The sequence below is a fragment of the Pomacea canaliculata genome, linkage group LG3, assembly GCF_003073045.1.
Source record: "Pomacea canaliculata isolate SZHN2017 linkage group LG3, ASM307304v1, whole genome shotgun sequence".
Lineage (NCBI taxonomy): Eukaryota > Metazoa > Mollusca > Gastropoda > Architaenioglossa > Ampullariidae > Pomacea > Pomacea canaliculata.
The window spans coordinates 42582329-42601517 of NC_037592.1; the positions used below are offsets into that span (position 1 = coordinate 42582329).

Consider the following 19189-nt stretch of genomic DNA (forward strand, 5'->3'; position numbering starts at 1 on the left):
GTTAAGAATGCTATGAAACTCTGTTTAAAGGCATTTATCTGCCTGTCAGTAAGCTCAGTGCACTTTAATGAGTAGTGAGTATTAGCAAATAAAGTAATGCAGCTTACCAGTACAACATAATGAATGAGAGGGAACACATAAAATTTTAGTTCTCTGAAAGTATTCCTTTTAACCATCTCTTATGCCATGTCCATCAGTACTAACTGAAGATAAGACTTAATTATTTATCTCTTATGGCAATTAGATGTTTAAAGAACTAGAATATCTAGGGAAGGAAAAGACCAGTTATCTTAAACACTCTAGGTGTAAAACCAGAAGTTTTAGTTGATAAAAAAATATTGGCCATCAGGAGTAGTTTAACCTCATTTTTTTCAACATTCAGTATTCTAATTACATCAGCAGTAAAGGGAGTCCACAAAAGATCCTATTATTTGGGTTTGAAAAATACTAGCTCACTTGCAGCAAGAAGAGGGCAAGCAATCTCTAAGAAAGCCTTGCTGTGTTAGGCTCTGCTTATCCCAATGTAAGCAGATAGTTAATCTGGGTTGGCCCACTAGCAGTCCTGAGGATCTGTGGGAAAAAAAAAGCAACAGGATCAAGAACTAATGAGTTTTTGTTTTGAGGCTAAACTTTCTTTACACTTTAACAAAATTTTAAGTCATGAAACCTCTACATAACTGAATTTTTTTTTTTAATTTGAAAACGTCAAAGTGTGAAGTGAGAAATGTTTGTCATACAAATAATATTCGGCAAAGAAAACATAGTAGTCGATAATATTAGTTCATGTCCAAATTATTCAGTTATGCATAAGACCCACGACATAATTTCAGTAGTGCATGAAGTTTTTAAGTAAATGTAACAAAGGAAACTTATGTTCGAAATAGTTTTCGGTCAACACCCTTCTGCCTGCCGTACCGATCGATGCTTCTCCAAATTACACTGAGGATAGATGGAGAATCTGGATGTGACAACTTGTTTGAAAGGCTGGCCGACGAGGGGATATCCCGCTAGACAAAGTCCCGCATTCCCATGGTGGGGGCGGTCCGGTGGCGCAACTGTTAGCACCTGTCACCAACCCAGTGAAGGTTGGCTGTCGGGTTCAGCTCTCGTCTCGGGCGCGCCGTTCTTTTCTGCACGTGACATTTGTTTACAGGGTGACTGCTTTAGTCGCCGGCTCTGCATAAAACACCCACCCATGGTACAAAAGTTACAGCTGGGTGAGAGTATCGACCAGCCATGCAACCGTCTGGGACCCGTGGCGCAGAAAAGCGTTGTCATATGGCTGACTTACGTTGTCATACACTGACTTGTATGCAGTTCCTGGCTGCTAGGTGCTGAGTATGAACTATAGTTGGTCGCTACACTGACTTGTATGCAGTTCCTGGTTGCTATATAGGTGCTGAGTATGAACTATAGTTGGTCGCTACACTGACTTGTATGCAGTTCCTAGCTGCTAGGTGCTGAGTAGGAACTACAGTTGGTCGCTACACTGACTTGTATACAGTTCCTGGTTGCTATATAGGTGCTGCTATGAACTATAGTTGGTCGCTACACTGACTTGTATGCAGTTCCTGGTTGCTAGGTGCTGAGTATGAACAGTTCTGGCCCTGTTCACAAACCTCTGAACAGACAAATATACATGTATTAGGTTAAGGTGACCAGACGTCCCGCATTTGGCGGGACAGTCCCGCTTTTGACCTCTTGTCCCGCCTGAATATCGGGCGGGACGCCCAATGTCCCGCTTTCTGGCTTTCTGGCAAGTCCATCAAATGTCCCGGTTGTCTTTAAAAATCACTTTTTTCGGCGTTCTTTGACGGTGACGACACCATCATCGGAACGTGTCCCGCTTTCGCCCCCGAAACGTCTGGTCACCTTAATTAGGTAGTAATTAAGATTTATGTCAATTAGGCTTGAAAATAACATACAGTTCAAAGCTTGACAGCAGTTAAAAAGAGCACCCTTAGAAAAACCGGTCATGCAAAGGCATGTAGACATTCAAAAGTGGAAGATGGAGAAAGTCACTAAAACAAATTTGTTGACTGTCACGTTTAGTAAACAAAAATAACCAGTCGAAGTGACGCCCCCTGTCAAAATGGCGGCAATATGGGGAATTGCGGTTGTGGCCACTACATTTAAGCTTTTGCTGATTCCCTCGTAGTCAGTTACTTCTCATTGTTACTTTATTACTTCATTTTAGAGCTGTTGGAATATATTGCAACAATTTTTTATCACATTAGAAGAGTGATGTCATAGGAAAAGTTAAGTATTGACACGTGGCAGGCTACAAGACGTTGTTTGCTGTTGGATCATCTTGTTGGAATTATATAATATATAGACATCCCTTTCAATCTGTTTCGTTATAATAATCATAAAGAAAAGTGAAATAGCTCATTGATATTAATGTGCATGTGAGTGGTTGCTCAAATGACAGATGCGCTTGCTCATTGAATTCTTTTAGCCTCAATTAAGCGAAGTGTTTCACTTCGATGAAATGCTACGCAAATAAATAATAATGTACTGATTAAAAATTAAGACAAAGAAGTAGTAAAAGCGTTTTCCGTATAGTGGGGCTAAGCATCAATTTATTTTCTTATTCATAAATCAAGTGCACTTTGAAAGTAATATAACAAACTAAAATTCTCTTTCAAAATATACGTTCTCTTTGCTTTAAACAAGACCAGTTCCGAGTATTTATAATCATAAGCTTCGTGTATTTCATTTTAAATCAGATCAAGTCGTTAGATAACTATAAGCAGCTTTATCCATATTTTCTCGCTTTTGAAATGTTTCAGCTATTCCACAGATTTTGAAGTTCACAGAAACTGGCTTGCAATAACACATAGTCTTCCGTTGAGCAAGTGGTACTATGAGGTAGATTATTACAGTTTAGATTTTTTTCTACTTCATTTATTCATCTTTTCCACTCATTCTTCAAAGGAATTTGACAAAAGTGTGCTATTAATTGATCTGTGGATGTTTGGTGGCATAATAAAACGTATTATTCTTACTATCATCAGTAAGAAATGCAAGTTTTTTTTATATTATAATGTATATAGTTATTTTGCAATATGGCTTCAATCTGGTCCTACGCATAAGAAAAGTCCATAAGACTAACTATTTCATATTTGTGTGCAGAAAACATCAGAGTGGACATTGGACTACCCACCATTTTTTGCATGGTTTGAGTTTTACCTTTCACAGGTGGGCAGGTACTTTGATCCACAGATGTTAGTTATTTCTAAGGACAGCTATGCCAGCAATGCTACAGTTTTGTTCCAGCGCCTTTCAGTTATAGTGGCAGACTTTCTCTATATATATGCAGTTAAAGAGTAAGTATTTTTTCACTCTAGTTGAAATTAGGTATTTTATATATATTTTTTTTAAATCAGATGATAAAATAGTTTTATAGTTTCTTTTGTAGTTTTAATTGTGACAACACAGTTTCAAAGGCCAATTGTGTTGAAAAAAAAAAAGGATATTACCAGAGGACATTGTAGCTTAAATTATGTGGGTGTTCCTGCATTACAACTCATTAAAAGATCTGCAGCATAAAAGTAGTGTTACACTAGCAAGATCTGGTACAGGAAGAACAAAAAAGGTGATACTTGTAGTAACTTAGAAAGTGACTAAGTATAGTAAGAATATTCTATGTTACTGTAGTAGGCTTGTATTCACGGATCTCAATAATTTACCCATGGGTAAAATTGCCCAAACCTTGGTAAGAAACCATCTGACAGGTAAACTAACTCCTGATTCATGAACTGCAGAAAGTTACGTAACTGACAGCATAGCAGTTATTCTTCCAAAAGGGGTGGCATTGTGCATGCATTTTAGGGTCAGATTGAAACTTGCCACTAAAAGGAGAAACATAAAAAAAAAGCAAAATGCAAAAAAGGAGTTACAGAAAGTCAAATTTATTTCTTTTAATAAAAATGTTCCACAAGCAAGTATAATTGTAATAATAATAAATGATTTATGTAGCACATGATCACGCTTATGAAGGAGCATGCTTTCAGTGCTTAAGAAAAAAAAAAAACAAGACATGGACAAACGAGTAACAGAAAGATGAACAACAGCATTTACAAAGTACTACACAGAAGATGCAAAGAGGAATAACATTAATCTGCAGAGGCTGACAAGCAAGGTGGACCAGTCAATAGACATCAAAGAAGTGAGAGTAAGCATTCCTAGAAGGACCAGCATTTTGTGGAATGTTATTAGTAATGCTCATGGAAGAGCTGTGTTTTTAATTCACTTTTAAAGGATTTGATGGTCAGTCAGTGGAAGATATGGATGGGCAGAGTATTTTGCTGCGCAATAGCTAAAAAGCAGGTGACCATATGTTGTTTTTTTTAGTCACAAGGATACCATATGATCAGTCATAGAGCGGAGTTGTCTGGCTGGGATGTGGGAGGTGAGAAATTCAGAGAAATAGGCAGGACAGGAGCCTGCTAAGAAATTGAAGCACAGCACAGACAGCTTGCACTGAATGCAATCATGGCTGGATAGCAGTGCAGAGAATGAAGGAGAGTTACAGTAATTGAGCCTAGATAGAACAAACAGACAAGAGCGTCGGAAGCAAGTGTAGAGAGAACATACCTGATGGCACTGATCTTTCACAGGCAGACTGGCAGAGAGATGAAATGTCTATCAAATCTCATGTCAGCAGCGATGATGAATCCAAGAATTCTGATGGATGATGCATACATGATGTTAGTCTTAGCTAATTTGATTTATTTGGGCAAATTGATGAGTGATGAAAATTTATCCCAACAATTCTGGGGTGACAAAGAGTATTAAGGGGAGAGCATTAAAGTAACAGAAGAGTTAAGGGGAGGGAGGGGTTAAAGAAAAAGAAGCAGGCTTTCAAGGACAGAGACAGGTAGGCACTAAAGGCAGAATCACAAACAGGAGGCAGGAATGTAAAAAGAAGGTCAAGAAGAATTTTCTAGAGCAGAATATAAAAAAAACATAGGATGAAATAAAAACTGATGAGTGGGCACTAGGGCAAACAATGAGTATGCAGATAAACTGAATGCATTTTTTGTTGTTACTGCTATGATTTTACAGCAGAAAGACACAAGCTGTGGGATAATCTTACTAATGCTGTAAAAGAGGAAAGAGGAGTGGTAGTTTTCAATGAGATTACATAGGAGGTGATGCATTGACAGCTTAACAAGGTGAACACTCATAAGACTAGCTGAGGGAGGATCTCAATAATGCTATAGAAGAGGATAGGGGAGTGGAAGTTTTCACTGACAGCTTGACAAGGTGAATTTTCATAAGACAAAATTAAGCTCTCTGACTAGCTTGCCAAAATTCTAAGTATTATTTTTAACAATGTTAGCTATCATCCCATATCGGTCGGTAAACTGTAATGTTAGCTGTCGTCCGGGGCTGCCGAGAGCCAGCATGGGCCCAGGATAGACGATCTCCCTGGGCCCCTTGTTATTGTAATCATCAATTACTTTGCCAGTATATAATATGTTTACAATTTGATTGTCAATATTTGCATTTCATGCAGTAAAGTAATATAGACTGCAAACATTAGGACAAGTACACTAGGATCTACATCAGTGGTTCTCAAAGCGTGGTCCGTGGACCACTAGTGGTCCGTGGGCATAAGTCAGGTGGTCCGCGGCTGACAGTCGTCATATGTCAGCAAAGGCCCTTGGTCACCCAAGGTTTATTGTTAGGATAAAACATAAACTGCTTTGATGGAACGGTGCAATCTACACTTTTTTGCTCCTAACTTTATACTCCTAACTGTGTGTTAAATGTCTGTATGAGTATGTATTCCTGCCCTTGTGAGTGAAGACAAATTTCTGTCCTGGGTATCCTCGACAGACAATAAAGTCTGTTTTGATTTTGATTTGATTTGATTTGATTTGATTAAATTCAGTGAGAACAGTATTTACCAAACAGTTCTGTACCAGAACCATATCTGTCCAGTTTATTTGTTAGAGCTAGAAAAATTTATATTCCACTTCATTTCAACTATATCAGTTATGTACCACTATATCCAGTGTATTTGTTAGGACTAGTAAAACAATTTGGATAGGCCTACTTGACTCCATGAATAGTGGTTTTGAGCTAATATTTCTGGTTAGCTGATATTTTGAACAATACCAGAAATTTATACTTAAATATTACATGATGAGTGAGATACTTTGAACAATACAACAGTTTTATATACTGTATGTAATCAATATTATGGAATACATTCTTTTTCAGATTTGTCAATAAATGCTTAAAAGTGAAGCAGAAGGAAGTAGAGGATGTCTTTATTCACCCAAAATCAATAACAGCAGTGCTTCTCATAGCAAATTTTGGCCTTTTCATTGTTGATCATATCCTTTTCTGTTGAAACTGACTTTCTTTAGTTTTAAAAATCATTTTTGGTATTCCCAGTAGCACCCTTAACCTGTAAATGTTGTTGATAGTATCTCTTACCTCATTATTCTTGATCATATCTTTCACTGACTATACAAGTCTGATATTGCTTCCTATTGTGCCATTGTATTATAGAACTTTCTACAGACCCAAGAAAGAGTGTATTGTGTTTTATTTAACATCCTCTAATTTGTATGTATCGTTGATAAAATGTTTCAATATTTTTATTTGTACCTTCAGTCTGTGCCTGTTACTCGTTGTTCCTGTTGGATTATGTGCTTTGCATAAGAAAATAGCAGCAGGGCGTTTTTTAAAAACAAAAATTCTTAACATTTTCCAGACATTCATTTTCAATATAATGGATTTTTAAGTGGAATTTTTCTTCTTTCAATAGTTCGAATTTACGAGGTAAGTGTGAGTTTTGTGCTTACATAAAAAGTTCACCTCTCAACCCTACTTCACATTCCACTGATTTTTTCAGAACAGGAAGCCCGAGACCATGTCATAGTTACCTGTATCCTTCTGTAAGTCGAATTAATGTTGTAAAATCTAGTTGTTGAGGCCTAATCCTGACCACTGCTTGAATTCACTGGAATGTTCAATTTGAAGACATTAGGTTGAAATCAAGTGTGATTATAATTGTGAGTGTGAAAATTTGGCTTAGTGTATATATATCATTTGCATAACCCCCCTCCCCCATCTATGTTCTACTTCAAGTTACCACACTGTGTGTTTGATGAATATTTCAAGTGTGTTTTAAACTCAGGTAGCACTTGAATACTGTTAAAGGGTATATTTCAATGTTGTCCTTCATTGAGGAAACTAATACATCATGACCTGGACAATTAAAGGCAAAGGTTTTTTTGTTGTTGAATGAATGTGCTTGTCCTAAGTGAGCTTAATTTAAAATGCAAATGTTCCAAGTAAATATAGTGGCATCTGTTCATGATAGCATTAATGTCCAATTCTTTTATGTTCAGAAAAATTTCAAAATGTGAATATGATTTTTACACAATATTTGCAAACTGAAAAATATTAAATGCAAATTCCTCCATATGATTTGCAGGGCCGTAGTTTGGAAGGTGCTTTCTGGTTCTCAGCCTTGCTTAATTTCAAGCATATCTACCTGTATGTTGCACCTGCCTACTTTGTCTACTTGCTGAGGTGCTACTGCTTTTCCAGTAAACAAGGTAATTAAGATGAAATGTTTTTTTTACACAAAGAAGGTTGTTTTATAATTACATGATAATAGTCCTTAGCAACCATTAGTATTTAGCATTCCACTGACATGAGCCTTTTGTCTGCAGATGGCCGGATTGACTGGAATTCATTTTCCTGTAAGAAGCTGTTGAGTTTGGGTCTTGTTGTCACTGCAGTGTTTTCTGTGTCTTTTGGACCATTCTTGTTGCTGGTAAGAAGCACACTGTACACTTGTTTAATAAAAATAAATCAGTGAACTAAAATTGTGAATTCATGTGCACAAGCTACAGAACTGCATATTGCAGCATGATGACTGTATAAAGTGTGTGGATCTATATAAAAAAATATTACGTTTGTGTAAAATGGGTACAAATATTTGGCTGACATTTTGTCGGGTTTTTATTATTACTCATTGTGGTCTCTCAGTTCCCTGCCCAGTCTGGTGGCACAACAGTTAGCACCTGTCACCAATACAGGGAAGGTTGGCTGTTCCATGCTCAACTTTTGTCTCAGACACACTGTTCTTTCTCTGCATCTGTTTACAGCCTTGCTGGCTCAGCGTAAAACACCAGTTTCCTACCCACCCATCTCTTTGGTGACAGGCTTGTGGTGTGTGCCTGTCCATGCTTGCATGTGCACTCAGGCATATGTGAAAGAAACTTTGGTGTTCTATAAATCCTTTATGTGTTTCCTTTAATGTGATACTTTGAATTAATAATAATAATAATGGGTACTTATAATGCACAGCATCACGACCAAGATAGATTACACTATAAATGATAAATGAAAGATAAACAGTGGATGGTGAGTTACATATAAGCACACTGAACAACATAAAGATAAGGTACAAGAGTAGAATGTAAAGCAATGGATGAAGATATGAAGAGATGTAGATACTATAAACAGTGTAAGATGGAGTCATTACATGATGGTTGGCATCACAATCAGTATTACCAGGGAGTTAAGAAGTTAGGTGTGCTATGAATGCTTTGTGTGTTTCCTTAATGGGAATCTTTGAATTTTCAGGGTCAGCTTCCTCAGGTGATGTCCCAACTATTTCCATTCAAGCGAGGCCTGAGTCATGCATACTGGGCACCAAATTTGTGGGCTCTCTATAATGCTGCTGATAAAGCCAGCGTTTTAGCTGGTGATTTCTTTAAATAAACATATTGAAAGACTGCTTACAGATGCACATTATTTTGAGCCTAGTTGATTAGTATCCTGTGCTGAGGTTACACTAATGCACAATTATTGCTTCAAACTTTTATTGTAGGTTGCATAACCTAAAGCCTTGCATCCACACAAATTTTACTGGCATATATATAAATGTGTTCTGGCACTTGGAAAACATTTTTGACAAGTGATCCTCAAACCTAGTAAATGTCAGTGATGATAAGCTTTATTGTCAACCAATTGTGATGCTAACTCTAAATTTTGTTATGAGATGTAGAAGCACATTATGATCCAGCATTGTAAACCACATGGACTGAAAATGGTGGTTGTAGTTTTCTCTTGTGAATAAGATAATGAACAGAGTACAAAGAAGGGAATCAGAGTCAGTGATAAAAAAATTGTAGACCATGGACATTTTTCTCTTTTTCTTGAAGCAGTTACTGCAAATTTAGATACTTTTGCTAGTCATAGACAGTGATCTAATTCGCTATTTTCAGATAAGCTTATGCTAATACTAATGACATTTTGAAATGGTTAATAAATGTGTTATCTCAGGACCACAATTCTGGAAAGACAAAAATATGTGGAGATGTTATTTTTTGTTCAAACAGGAGTGAAATTAAAGCTGCTGTCTCCAGATGTCTTGCCACAAGCCTCCATGACAGGTGGCATGGTGCAAGAGTACAGCCATGTGGTTCTGCCATCTGTTCCACCTGCTGTCACACTTATTGCTACACTACTTACTATGTTTGTGAGTTTTACCTTTTGTCTCACTTGTAGCTACACTACTTGCTATGTTAGTGAGTGGAAATTATGTGCATGTCCCTCTTCCCTCCCAAATCACTTTTGTTTTTAAAATTATTACTCTATTTTTGTTTTTTTATTTTTAACATTACTACTCTATTTTTATCCCTTTGTTGCAGCCTGCCATGATCCATCTGTGGTGTTTTCCACGAGGTCCTCAGGGATTTGTGCGTGGAATTGTGCTGTGTGCATTTGCATCCTTCATTTGTGGTTGGCATGTACATGAAAAGGCCATTCTTCTAGTCATTCTTCCCCTCATGTGAGTCCATTGGCTTTTTGTTTCTCTTTCCTGAGTCATTATTTCTGCTCTTTGGCACGTCAGTGTTGATAGTATTGATGGTGTATGGCTATGACTGACAAGTTGGCACTGGAAAGAAATGTCAACAATATTTTCAATTTCCTCTTTAACCCGTTCAATGTGGATGAAAAAACAGATTTTTGATGGAATTTTTTTTTAATTTCTTGTATAGTTTTTGTTTCTATTAAATTGAAATAAAAGCTGGTAACTGTATGGAACAGAAATTTTAAAAATTATTTAGACAACATATGCAAACATAAAATGCCAAACAGTGAAATATTTTATTAGAATTGAATATTACTTACTATTTTCTTGTCATTTTCGGCTGTTGGAATACAAATCCATGTCCAATGGAGCAGAGTCTTGAACATGGCTAGTGACAAACTGACTCATTGTCTACTTTCATATGTAACAAAACACTTGGTTGGTTGAACTATTTTAGGTCCGTAAAGAAAGTAATTCATAGTAGAACAATTCCTAAAAGTGCCAACAGTTTCTTCCCTTGTTTGTTCATCTATTTACATACAGCATGATGTGTTTTGTGGTACTACCCAGTTTGCAGTGTGAAGCAGGAACTGATTGGGAAGTTGTTCGCATTTGTGGATGCAAAATGCTAGGAGTTAAAATATTGAACTTTTTTACCCCGAAATTACTGTAAGAATAACAATACAACAACAATAAGGTACTGTTGATCAGCGATATGTGACTGCATGGGCTTCACAGAAAGAAAAGGTCCCGTGGCCTGTTTCCTAATATTGATCAGGCATTTGCAAGAAAACAGTTTGAGATTTTCACAGCTTAACACTTTGTCCAGGCCTTGACCATTGATTCTAATACCCCAATATGGATTTCAAGTATTTTTTAAAAACTCATAAAAAATAAACTAGACATGACAGAAGAATAAATCAAAATTTAAGTTCAAGGTTAAGAGTAAGAAACTGTTTCTTCCTTATCCCATTGTGAAACTGCACTTGTAAAGCCAAAGGAAATAAAGTACATCAAATCATATTTGAAATATTGATATAGGTTTATGCACTGTCGATGATCGCTACATTGTTTAGTCTGATACACATCATGTAGAATAGCTTTTGACGATGAAAAATATCTTCAGTGTCAGATATAGGCTCAAAAATTAGAATAATTGCTTGCCATTTTGGTTGTGCACAAGGTACATGCAGAAAAATTCACATCTTTAAATTTCTGTGTTAAGGGATGTAACTTTTCAAATATGATTCACTTAGCCAAATGACTGGGTTTCATCCCTTTTTGCTGACATAGTTTTATAGATTATTGAAAATAGTGAACAACGGACATAGTGGGTTAGCCTGACTTCACAGTTGCTGAAGGAGATGGACAAATATGTCCAGCCTGGACTCAAATCATAAGGCTTGTGACTTGTCAGCTTTCCTGGTTAGAAATTTATCTTTCATAGTTATATTTGAAATTCCTTATTTCTGTTTTTTGCTTACAGTTTGCTTAACATTTCTTTAATAAGAAGATCTTTTTCAGACTGTTGATATCTGGAAAGAAGCGCGATGCTCAAGTCTTTGTTTTGTTATCCACTGTTGGCCACTATTCACTCTTTCCACTTCTCTTCACGCCATTTGGTGAGTCAGTAGATAAAGTGAGCCTGGCAGTGAGAGATTAGCATAGAAACTGTTGCTCAAGTAGGATGTTGCAGCTTTAATATGTCTGTACCTAACCCACGAGAGCACAAGAATAACCATTTGCTGGGTGGGTCTTATCGCTAATATCTTACTATAGGACTACACTTGAACAGTGTTATTAGAGATAATCTTGGCAGTCATTGTCCTCCAAGTAATCAGTTATGGTGCTGCTGTTTTGGATTTATTTCAGAAAACCTCACAAAGGTGATACTGCTGATGTTGTCAACGATATACACATTTCTGTCTCTTGGAAACATCCATGGGTAAGTTTTCGGTGGTAACTGTTATGTCTATTATGTTATAACTGCTGCTTCCACTAAGTTTCCATTAGATATGTTCACAGTGGAGCTTATGACAGTTATTAATGGCATATTGCAAGAAAACTAGTTGCCATCAGAGAAAAAAAATCCAGAATGCTCATTCTAAGGAGCAAATTAAAATTAATTACTTGGAATATACTGCAGCCATAGAATGGTAATGGTAAGCAGTTGACACAGAAGTCTTAAAATGGAAAGTAGGTCTAGTCCTTTATCCATCTTTACAATGATGTAAATGTTCCAACCACTCAGAGATAGGCTTACAATAAGCTTAACATTTTGATGCCCTGATTGGCTAGTGTGACCATGCGACTAGTTCAAAAGATTATGTGCATGCTGCTACCACCATTTTTCCATCTGTCGGCAAGAGAAGCAGCCGACACAAACATCTTCTCACTCGCTCAGGGACCATCACCATTTTTGTACTAGAATCCTACCCAAGGAAAAATGTCCCCATTGCCTTAAAGGGAAATCTTGGGAAAGATAAAGGCTAAGGGAGTAAATCACTACAGAAAATCTTGCTGACACAGCATCAGCGGACCAGTGAAGGCAGTTTCGAAAAAAGATATCTTCATTGTATTCGGTGATTGGAACGCCAAGGTCGGCCCAGATGCCTACCAGTAATCGGCAGGAACAGGGGGCAATTTTGGCCAGTGAAACCAATGACAGGGGCATCAGACTTCTAAAATCAGAGGCAGAGACTCACCTTAGCCAACACCTTACATCCCCACAAGAAATCAAGCACAGCCATGTGGCACTCACCAGACAGATTGATCCATAATGAAATCAACTTTATCCTGCTGCTGAGGCACTTCAAATCCAGCATCAACAAGGCCAAGACAAGGACGTACCCAGGAGCTGACATAGGCAGTGACCATGAGGTTGGAAGAACGGACTTACGAAGGTCAAAGACTGGACTCGTCATACATTACAGGACCTGCTGACTATTATCTACAATAGGCAAGAGTGGCGAGCCCTGTCAGCTGCCACGTCTATCCAAGTGATTCTCCCAACGACAGGAGCTGGTCAAGGAACTACTGACTGAATGTTACTGATATTGCATATATATTCCTAAAATTTTAGGAATAACCCTTTTCAGTTTGCAAGATACACATCTACAAGCATAGGAGTTTTCATCTGTGTAGAGATAATTGACATTGGAAGTGAAATACACCTACTTAGCATGTGCTTCATTGCTCTCCCATTGGTCGTGACCATGTGACAAAAGCTTGTGCATAGATGTCACAGGTTTTATTTTTTTCTGTGCAGCACAGATTTTAAAGGCATGTGTCATATAAACAGAATGTAGTTTTGTCTTTGCTTAGGCCATTCATCTAGAAATACAGGATAGGAAGGGATATAACAGAATTCAGTGGTGGTGCCCCTGAAATGTAATATAATTTTACTTTATTCTAAAGAAACATCACCATAAATAATGATAATATTTAGATTTGACCTGTTGGCAATCATGACAGGTTATTTTCTCACATTTTGGATTTAGTATCTTATAATTACCCAGATTCTCATTTCAAAACAATTTTGCACTTAGGTGAGTTTTAAATGTGGATTTTCCTTCTACAGTGAATTTTTATAAGCTTATAACAGCAGCCAAAAGGAATGTGCTTAAAGTCATTACTTCTTTGTAGTTAAAGTTAATTTATCATACTGAATTTAGAGAGGATGAGATGCATATCATGGTCATAAGTAAAAGACACTTATAAAAGCCCTTACTAATGTATAAGTAGTCGTAGTGAATAATGTTTTAAAAAACAATGTTATAAGGTCATTAGAGTTTGGCTTACAAATTCCCAAATGAATGCTGCTTTGCATGTATTGAAGTTTTAGATTGGACTTATAAAAAATCATATTTCTAAAAAGTGATTAACATTAAATTATGAGATAATAAATGTATAATCACCCTGTGGGACCCTGGGGTATGCTTGCCTAGCGAGCATTGTAACAATAGGGTCCTTTCATCCAGCCAGGCATGTCGTAAGAGGTGACTAAGGTGGACATCTCACCTAGAGGTAAATTAGGTTGTGGTAGGGCTAACAACCCCACCATGTAAAAAATAGATGTTACAGAAACCAATACCAGAATACTCGCTACGGTTGGCAAAGGTAATGAAACATGCCAGGAGACTGGCCTTATGACGGATGACAGCCAAACCCGAGAGGGAGCTGGCGCCCCGACAGTGGATTTACTGAAGCCGAAGAAAAAGTTGAGGGTGGGGTGCTGGAACGTCCAGACCTTGTACCAGACTGGCAGGATGCTCCAATTAGTCAAGGAGTTTGACAACTACAACTTGGACATCCTGGGAGTCAGTGAGGTCAGATGGACCGGCATGAGAAAGAGGACTAGTGTCAGGACATACCATCTTGTTCTCAGGAAGATCAGACGCTCAGCACTCTGAAGGAGTAGCACTACTCCTCAACAAGAAAACGGAAAAGGCACTGCTGGAATGGAAGCCTTATGGATCCAGGCTTTTGAGAGCAAGATTCCATTCAAAGTGCACCAAGCTGACCGTGCTAGCTTGCTATGCACCAACAGAAGACTCCGAGGCAGAAGACAAGGATACTTTTTACGATCAGCTCCAGGCAGCCTCAGAGAGCGATCGAGTCCACAATATGTTGCTCATCATTGGTGATCTCAATGCCAAGGTGGGAAGTGACAACACCTGCAGGGAGCATGTCATGGGCAAACATGGAATTGGAACCATCAATGACAATGGAGAGAGACTGGCAGACTTTTGTGAAGAAAACAACCTACTGATTGGAGGCACACTCTTCCAACACAAAGACATCCACAAGGCAACATGGACATCACCAGATGGGATCACAAAGAACGAGATAGACCAACAAAAGAGTCTACATAGAGAAACTGGCAGATGAAGCTGAAATAGCAGCAAGAAAAAATGACCTGAAGACACTGTACAAGATAAACAAACAGCTAAACAACGGGTTTAAGAACAGTGATGTGCCAGTGAAAGACGTGAACGGTAATGTTGTTGAGGGAGAGGCAGGAAAACTACAGCGCTGGAGGGAGCATTTTGAGTCGGTTCTGAACAGACCAGAACAGACTCATCTTGCAGACATCCAGCCAGCAGCTACAGACCTTGACATCTGCACAGACCCGCCAAGCCTGGAAGAAGTGACAGCAGCAATCAAGACAAAGAAGAGCGGCAAAGCACCAGGGGCAGATGGAATTACAGCAGAGATGTTGAAAGCAGATGTGAATGTGACAGCTCCCATGCTGACTGAAATCTTCAGGCAAGTTTGAGAACTAGGACAGCTCCCTGATGCGTGGAAGACAGGGCTCATCTTCAAGTTACCCAAGAACGGAGATCTTGGAGACTGCAATAATTGGAGGGGCATAACCAGCAAGGTCTTCAGCAAGATTGTTCTGTCAAGACTGACGGCAACTCTTGAGAAAGACCTTCGACCACAGCAAGCAGGATTTTGCCCTTAGAGTCCCTTGTTCAGATCATTGCAATGCTGTACAGCAATTTCAAATCTCAGGTTGTCTCACAGACCCCTTCAACGTCAATACTGGGGTGAAGCAGGGCTGCATTCTGTTGCCGTTCCTCTTCATCCTGGCCATGGATTGGATCATGAAGACTGCCACCGACAGTGAGAGGAGAGGGATCAGATGGACCATGACTATGACAGCAGCAACAACGCTGGAAGACTTGGACTTTGCTGACGACATTGCCCTGTTGTCACACCGCCACCAAGCCATGCAGGAAAAAACAAATGCCTTCTCAGAAACAGCTGGAAACCTTGGCTTGAAGGTCAGTGCACAGAAAACAAAAAGTATGAGAGTGAACGCCAGAATCCTAGACAACATCAAACTAAATGGAGAAGAGATTGAGGAAGTTGACAGTTTCACCTATCTTGGGTCCAAAATGTCAAACACCGGGGATGCGGAGGTGGAGATTTGAGCCCGACTGGCAAAAGCCAGCCATGCCTTCGCCTCACTCAGGAGCACATGGAAGGCAACAAACATCAGTCAGAAGATGAAGCTGAGAATCTTCAAGTCAAATGTGATCAGCACCCTCCTTTACGGATCAGAATCATGGAAGATGACCAAAACCATCAGTAACAAGCTTGATGTCTTCCAAAAGAGATGCCTCAGGCGCATACTTAACATCTTTTGGCCAAATACCATCACCAACAAAGAACTCCATTGAAGAACTGAAACCGAGTCCATCACCACGCAGGTTCAACGAAGGCGTTGGCAATGGATTGGACATGTGCTCCGCCAGCAGACAGCAGACCTCTCCACAGTCACCCTACGATGGACTCCAGACGGCCAAAGAAAACGAGGGCGCCCAAAGGAAATTTGAAGAAGAACAGTGTAATGGGAAATGAAAGGAAAGGGCTGGACATGGGGTCACCTGGAGCGGGTTTCACTCAATTGACATCGGTGGCGGACTCTAGTTGAGGCCTTATGTGCAACCTGACGCACGAAGAGGATTAGATAGAAAGGTATAATCAGTTCTCTGTATAGGTTAAATCATGAGATAATCATTTCTCTCTTTATACATAAAGTCAGCAAGGTTCACAATGGTCGCTAATTATTTCCTTGTGTGACTGTTAAGAGAAAATGTTTTCTTTACGGGTTTATGTTTAAAACTTTTCCACTGACACCAGTGAATGGTGAAGATTAGCTTCTTGACATCGATGGTAATACATGCTGAAAGTTTATACATACTAGTAGTACTTAACACCTTGTATGCCTTTTTTTTTTTTTTTCTTCTAACAGGGCACAACGTCATCATCTTCAACTACCTCTTCTATCGATGCTAGAAAGTTTCTATCTGTATGGCATAGTGTTTCTGGAGGTTTACAATACATTTTTACATTTCTTGCTAGGGTTGTCAGAAAAACTGCCATTTTTGCCTCTCATGTTGACATCAGTGTATTGTGCTGTTGGAATTGTGTACTGTTGGTTGCGATTTTATTCTGTCACATTGCAAGATAAACCAAAGAAGAAAATGAAATCCAACTGATGGCAGTAAAACTGAATTTAAAAGTGTAAGAAGCTGGTTTTAAGTTCACACCTGTATGTTTGTGTGTGTGCACGCGCATATGTCTATATGCATATAGCTCCCAGTCCTTTACTCACTTCCAGTTGTGAATTTCTTCTTTGTACTGTCCCAGATGACATGACTATATGGAGTTATCCTGACTAGCTACCTCAGTTCCAGCTATCAACTCACAATTGGTCGGACCTGACCAATAAACAGAGAGAACACAAATAGGCCCTCACCCTGCCCTTGCCAGTCAGTAAGCTCTCTCACACCAGTTTTTCACCTGACTTCATGCAATTAAGATTTGTGTCAGCTGCCTTGTTTTTGCAGTCTCATGGATAAGCCACGCGTGGCCTGTGAAGTCTCCTGCTATTTAACACAGTGGTTCTCAAAGTATTTCGGACCGTGGACCACTTTACTAAAGTAAAAAATATGGCGGACCACCAAGTCCTAAAAATCACTCTGTACAATGAATTTCAAATTTAAATTGCCGCATTTGTTTCATTACAATTCAAAACTAAATGTACTTCTGTGACAGTAGTATAGTAATAAGTTGACATAAACCTACCTACCTTGTTCTTTGTAATTAAAATGTTATTGTGAGGAATGCATCACTTTAAACATCACTTTGCTGACATATGACAACTGTCAGCCGTGAACCACCTGACTTCTGCCCGCGGACTACACTTTGAGAACCACTGATTTAACATGTTCACTGTACCGACTGTCCTGCTCTGCAATATACCTTATGAAGTTTGGCGCTCTTTGGCAAAGGATGTGTGCTGGTAGTCAGAGACAAACCATGGCAGGAAAGTAAATGCCTCAGCCTGTTAAATGCTTTTTATCTTTAGAGCAAAGTAAGGTAAGGCTAGACAGCCATTAATGCTTTGTCCCTCTACAGAGTAACAGCGGCTTCACCACACCGCTACATTCTTCATACAGAAAAATAGAGAGACCGAGTGGGGTGGCGATGGAGCGTGGGTGATTGGGCTTGTGAGCAAAAGAACAATTTCTGTCTTGGACTTCCTCTGACAGACAATAAGGTTTGAGTTGATGCTGGTCCCTGTGGTGTCTAGTGCACTTCTTCATGGTATGGAAGACATTTCAGTTCAGACTATTGCAAACTGGAGTAAGTCTGTCATTTGGGCAGCTTATGTGGATCTCTCTCCCAGAGCAGATTCCTTGGTTCAGGTCAAGGCCCATGAGGTTCAAGCTGTAGTGGCTAGCATTCACTTTCTTATGTAATGTAGGCATGAAAGAAATTAAGGCAGTAGGCTGGTGTTCTGATTCCACATTCATTAAGTTCTTTCTGAGAAGCTGACATGACATACTGATTCTCTGGACACAGCACTGTGTCTGTGGCACAGCATATTGCCCTCAGCTTACCTTGGTCAGCCTTCCCTACCTCTGTTCCTTGATAACTCAGCATGGTGGCAGAGCCTCATGGTATGCCACCGGGCTGAAGTCAGGTTTTTCTTGTTTTTCGCTTCCCTCCCCCTTACCTTTTTGCCCTTCTTATAGTCATGTCACCTGGGACAGTACGAAGAAGAAATGCCATTTTTGATGGTAAAATTCTTCTCCTTCAGTACTCGCCAGGTGATCAGACTTGCTAGCTTTCTCCTGCATCCCTGTTGTGGGTTTCTCCTCAGCCAGGCGAAAAACTGATGTAAGATACTGACTGTCAAATTTAGTTGATCAGGTCTAGCCAATCAACAGTGGATAGCTGGAATTGAGGTAGCTAGTTGGGATAATTCCATATAGTCATGTCATCTGGGACAGTACTCTAAGAATTTTAGTGGTATCTTAAGATTATAAATACATTATTGTGCAATGCTACACCATATTTGTACCTGTACTAGACCATTTCTGTACACCCTACTGTCCAATCCTGCAGTTTAATAATAATAAATGCGATTTATATAGCCCATAATCATAATTACAAAGGAGCATGCTCTCATTGCTTAAGACATAGTAGGAGACATAGAATATGAAGAGATGGAGAGTGTCATAAATCTGCACAGGAAGATGAGCAGGTGGACTAGTCAGTTGACATGAATCACAACTATTGGCAGCTATATTGACAGGTGTAAGGAGTAATGCTTGTGGAACCGATGTGTTTTTAGTGCAAGTTTAAAGGATTTGATGGTGGGTAGGTGGTGGATATGGAGGGGAAGAGAGTTTCACTATTTTACCTCATAGTAACTACAAATCCAGAGACAATATGTGGTTGTTCTGGTGACAGGAATAAGAGAGCATTTGGTCATCAGTGGAGTAGTCTGGCTGGCATGTAGAGGAAGAGAAGTTT

General features: G+C 39.1%; 1 protein-coding gene across 6 annotated transcripts; it reads left to right on the forward strand.

Moving 5' to 3' along the window:
• The first annotated feature begins 1997 nt into the window (after positions 1 to 1997).
• LOC112558799 (probable dolichyl pyrophosphate Glc1Man9GlcNAc2 alpha-1,3-glucosyltransferase) lies at positions 1998 to 16892 on the forward strand. Of its 6 annotated transcripts, none has more exons than XM_025229466.1 (13): positions 1998 to 2157; positions 2793 to 2871; positions 3136 to 3329; positions 6235 to 6350; positions 6734 to 6801; positions 7460 to 7583; positions 7701 to 7804; positions 8620 to 8740; positions 9378 to 9517; positions 9690 to 9829; positions 11378 to 11475; positions 11726 to 11798; positions 16617 to 16892. In XM_025229466.1, exons 1-13 carry the CDS (start codon positions 2093 to 2095, stop codon positions 16861 to 16863), a joined length of 1569 nt encoding a protein of 522 aa, XP_025085251.1. In that variant the 5' UTR covers positions 1998 to 2092; the 3' UTR covers positions 16864 to 16892. The 6 variants fall into 6 exon arrangements, with proteins under 6 accessions (XP_025085251.1, XP_025085254.1, XP_025085253.1 ...); XM_025229469.1 differs by having other exon boundaries at positions 2095 to 2157; positions 3136 to 3201; XM_025229468.1 differs by having other exon boundaries at positions 2120 to 2258.
• Positions 16893 to 19189: the final 2297 nt, after the last annotated feature.

Bases quoted from the DNA above. Each gene is read 5' to 3' on its own strand.
- LOC112558799 (XM_025229466.1), top strand. From the start codon at position 2,093: ATGGCGGCAATATGGGGAATTGCGGTTGTGGCCACTACATTTAAGCTT. The intron at 6,802-7,459 runs GTAAGTGTGAGT...TATGATTTGCAG, and splicing joins CAATAGTTCGAATTTACGAG to GGCCGTAGTTTGGAAGGTGC. The intron at 8,741-9,377 runs GTGATTTCTTTA...TTGTTCAAACAG, and splicing joins TAAAGCCAGCGTTTTAGCTG to GAGTGAAATTAAAGCTGCTG.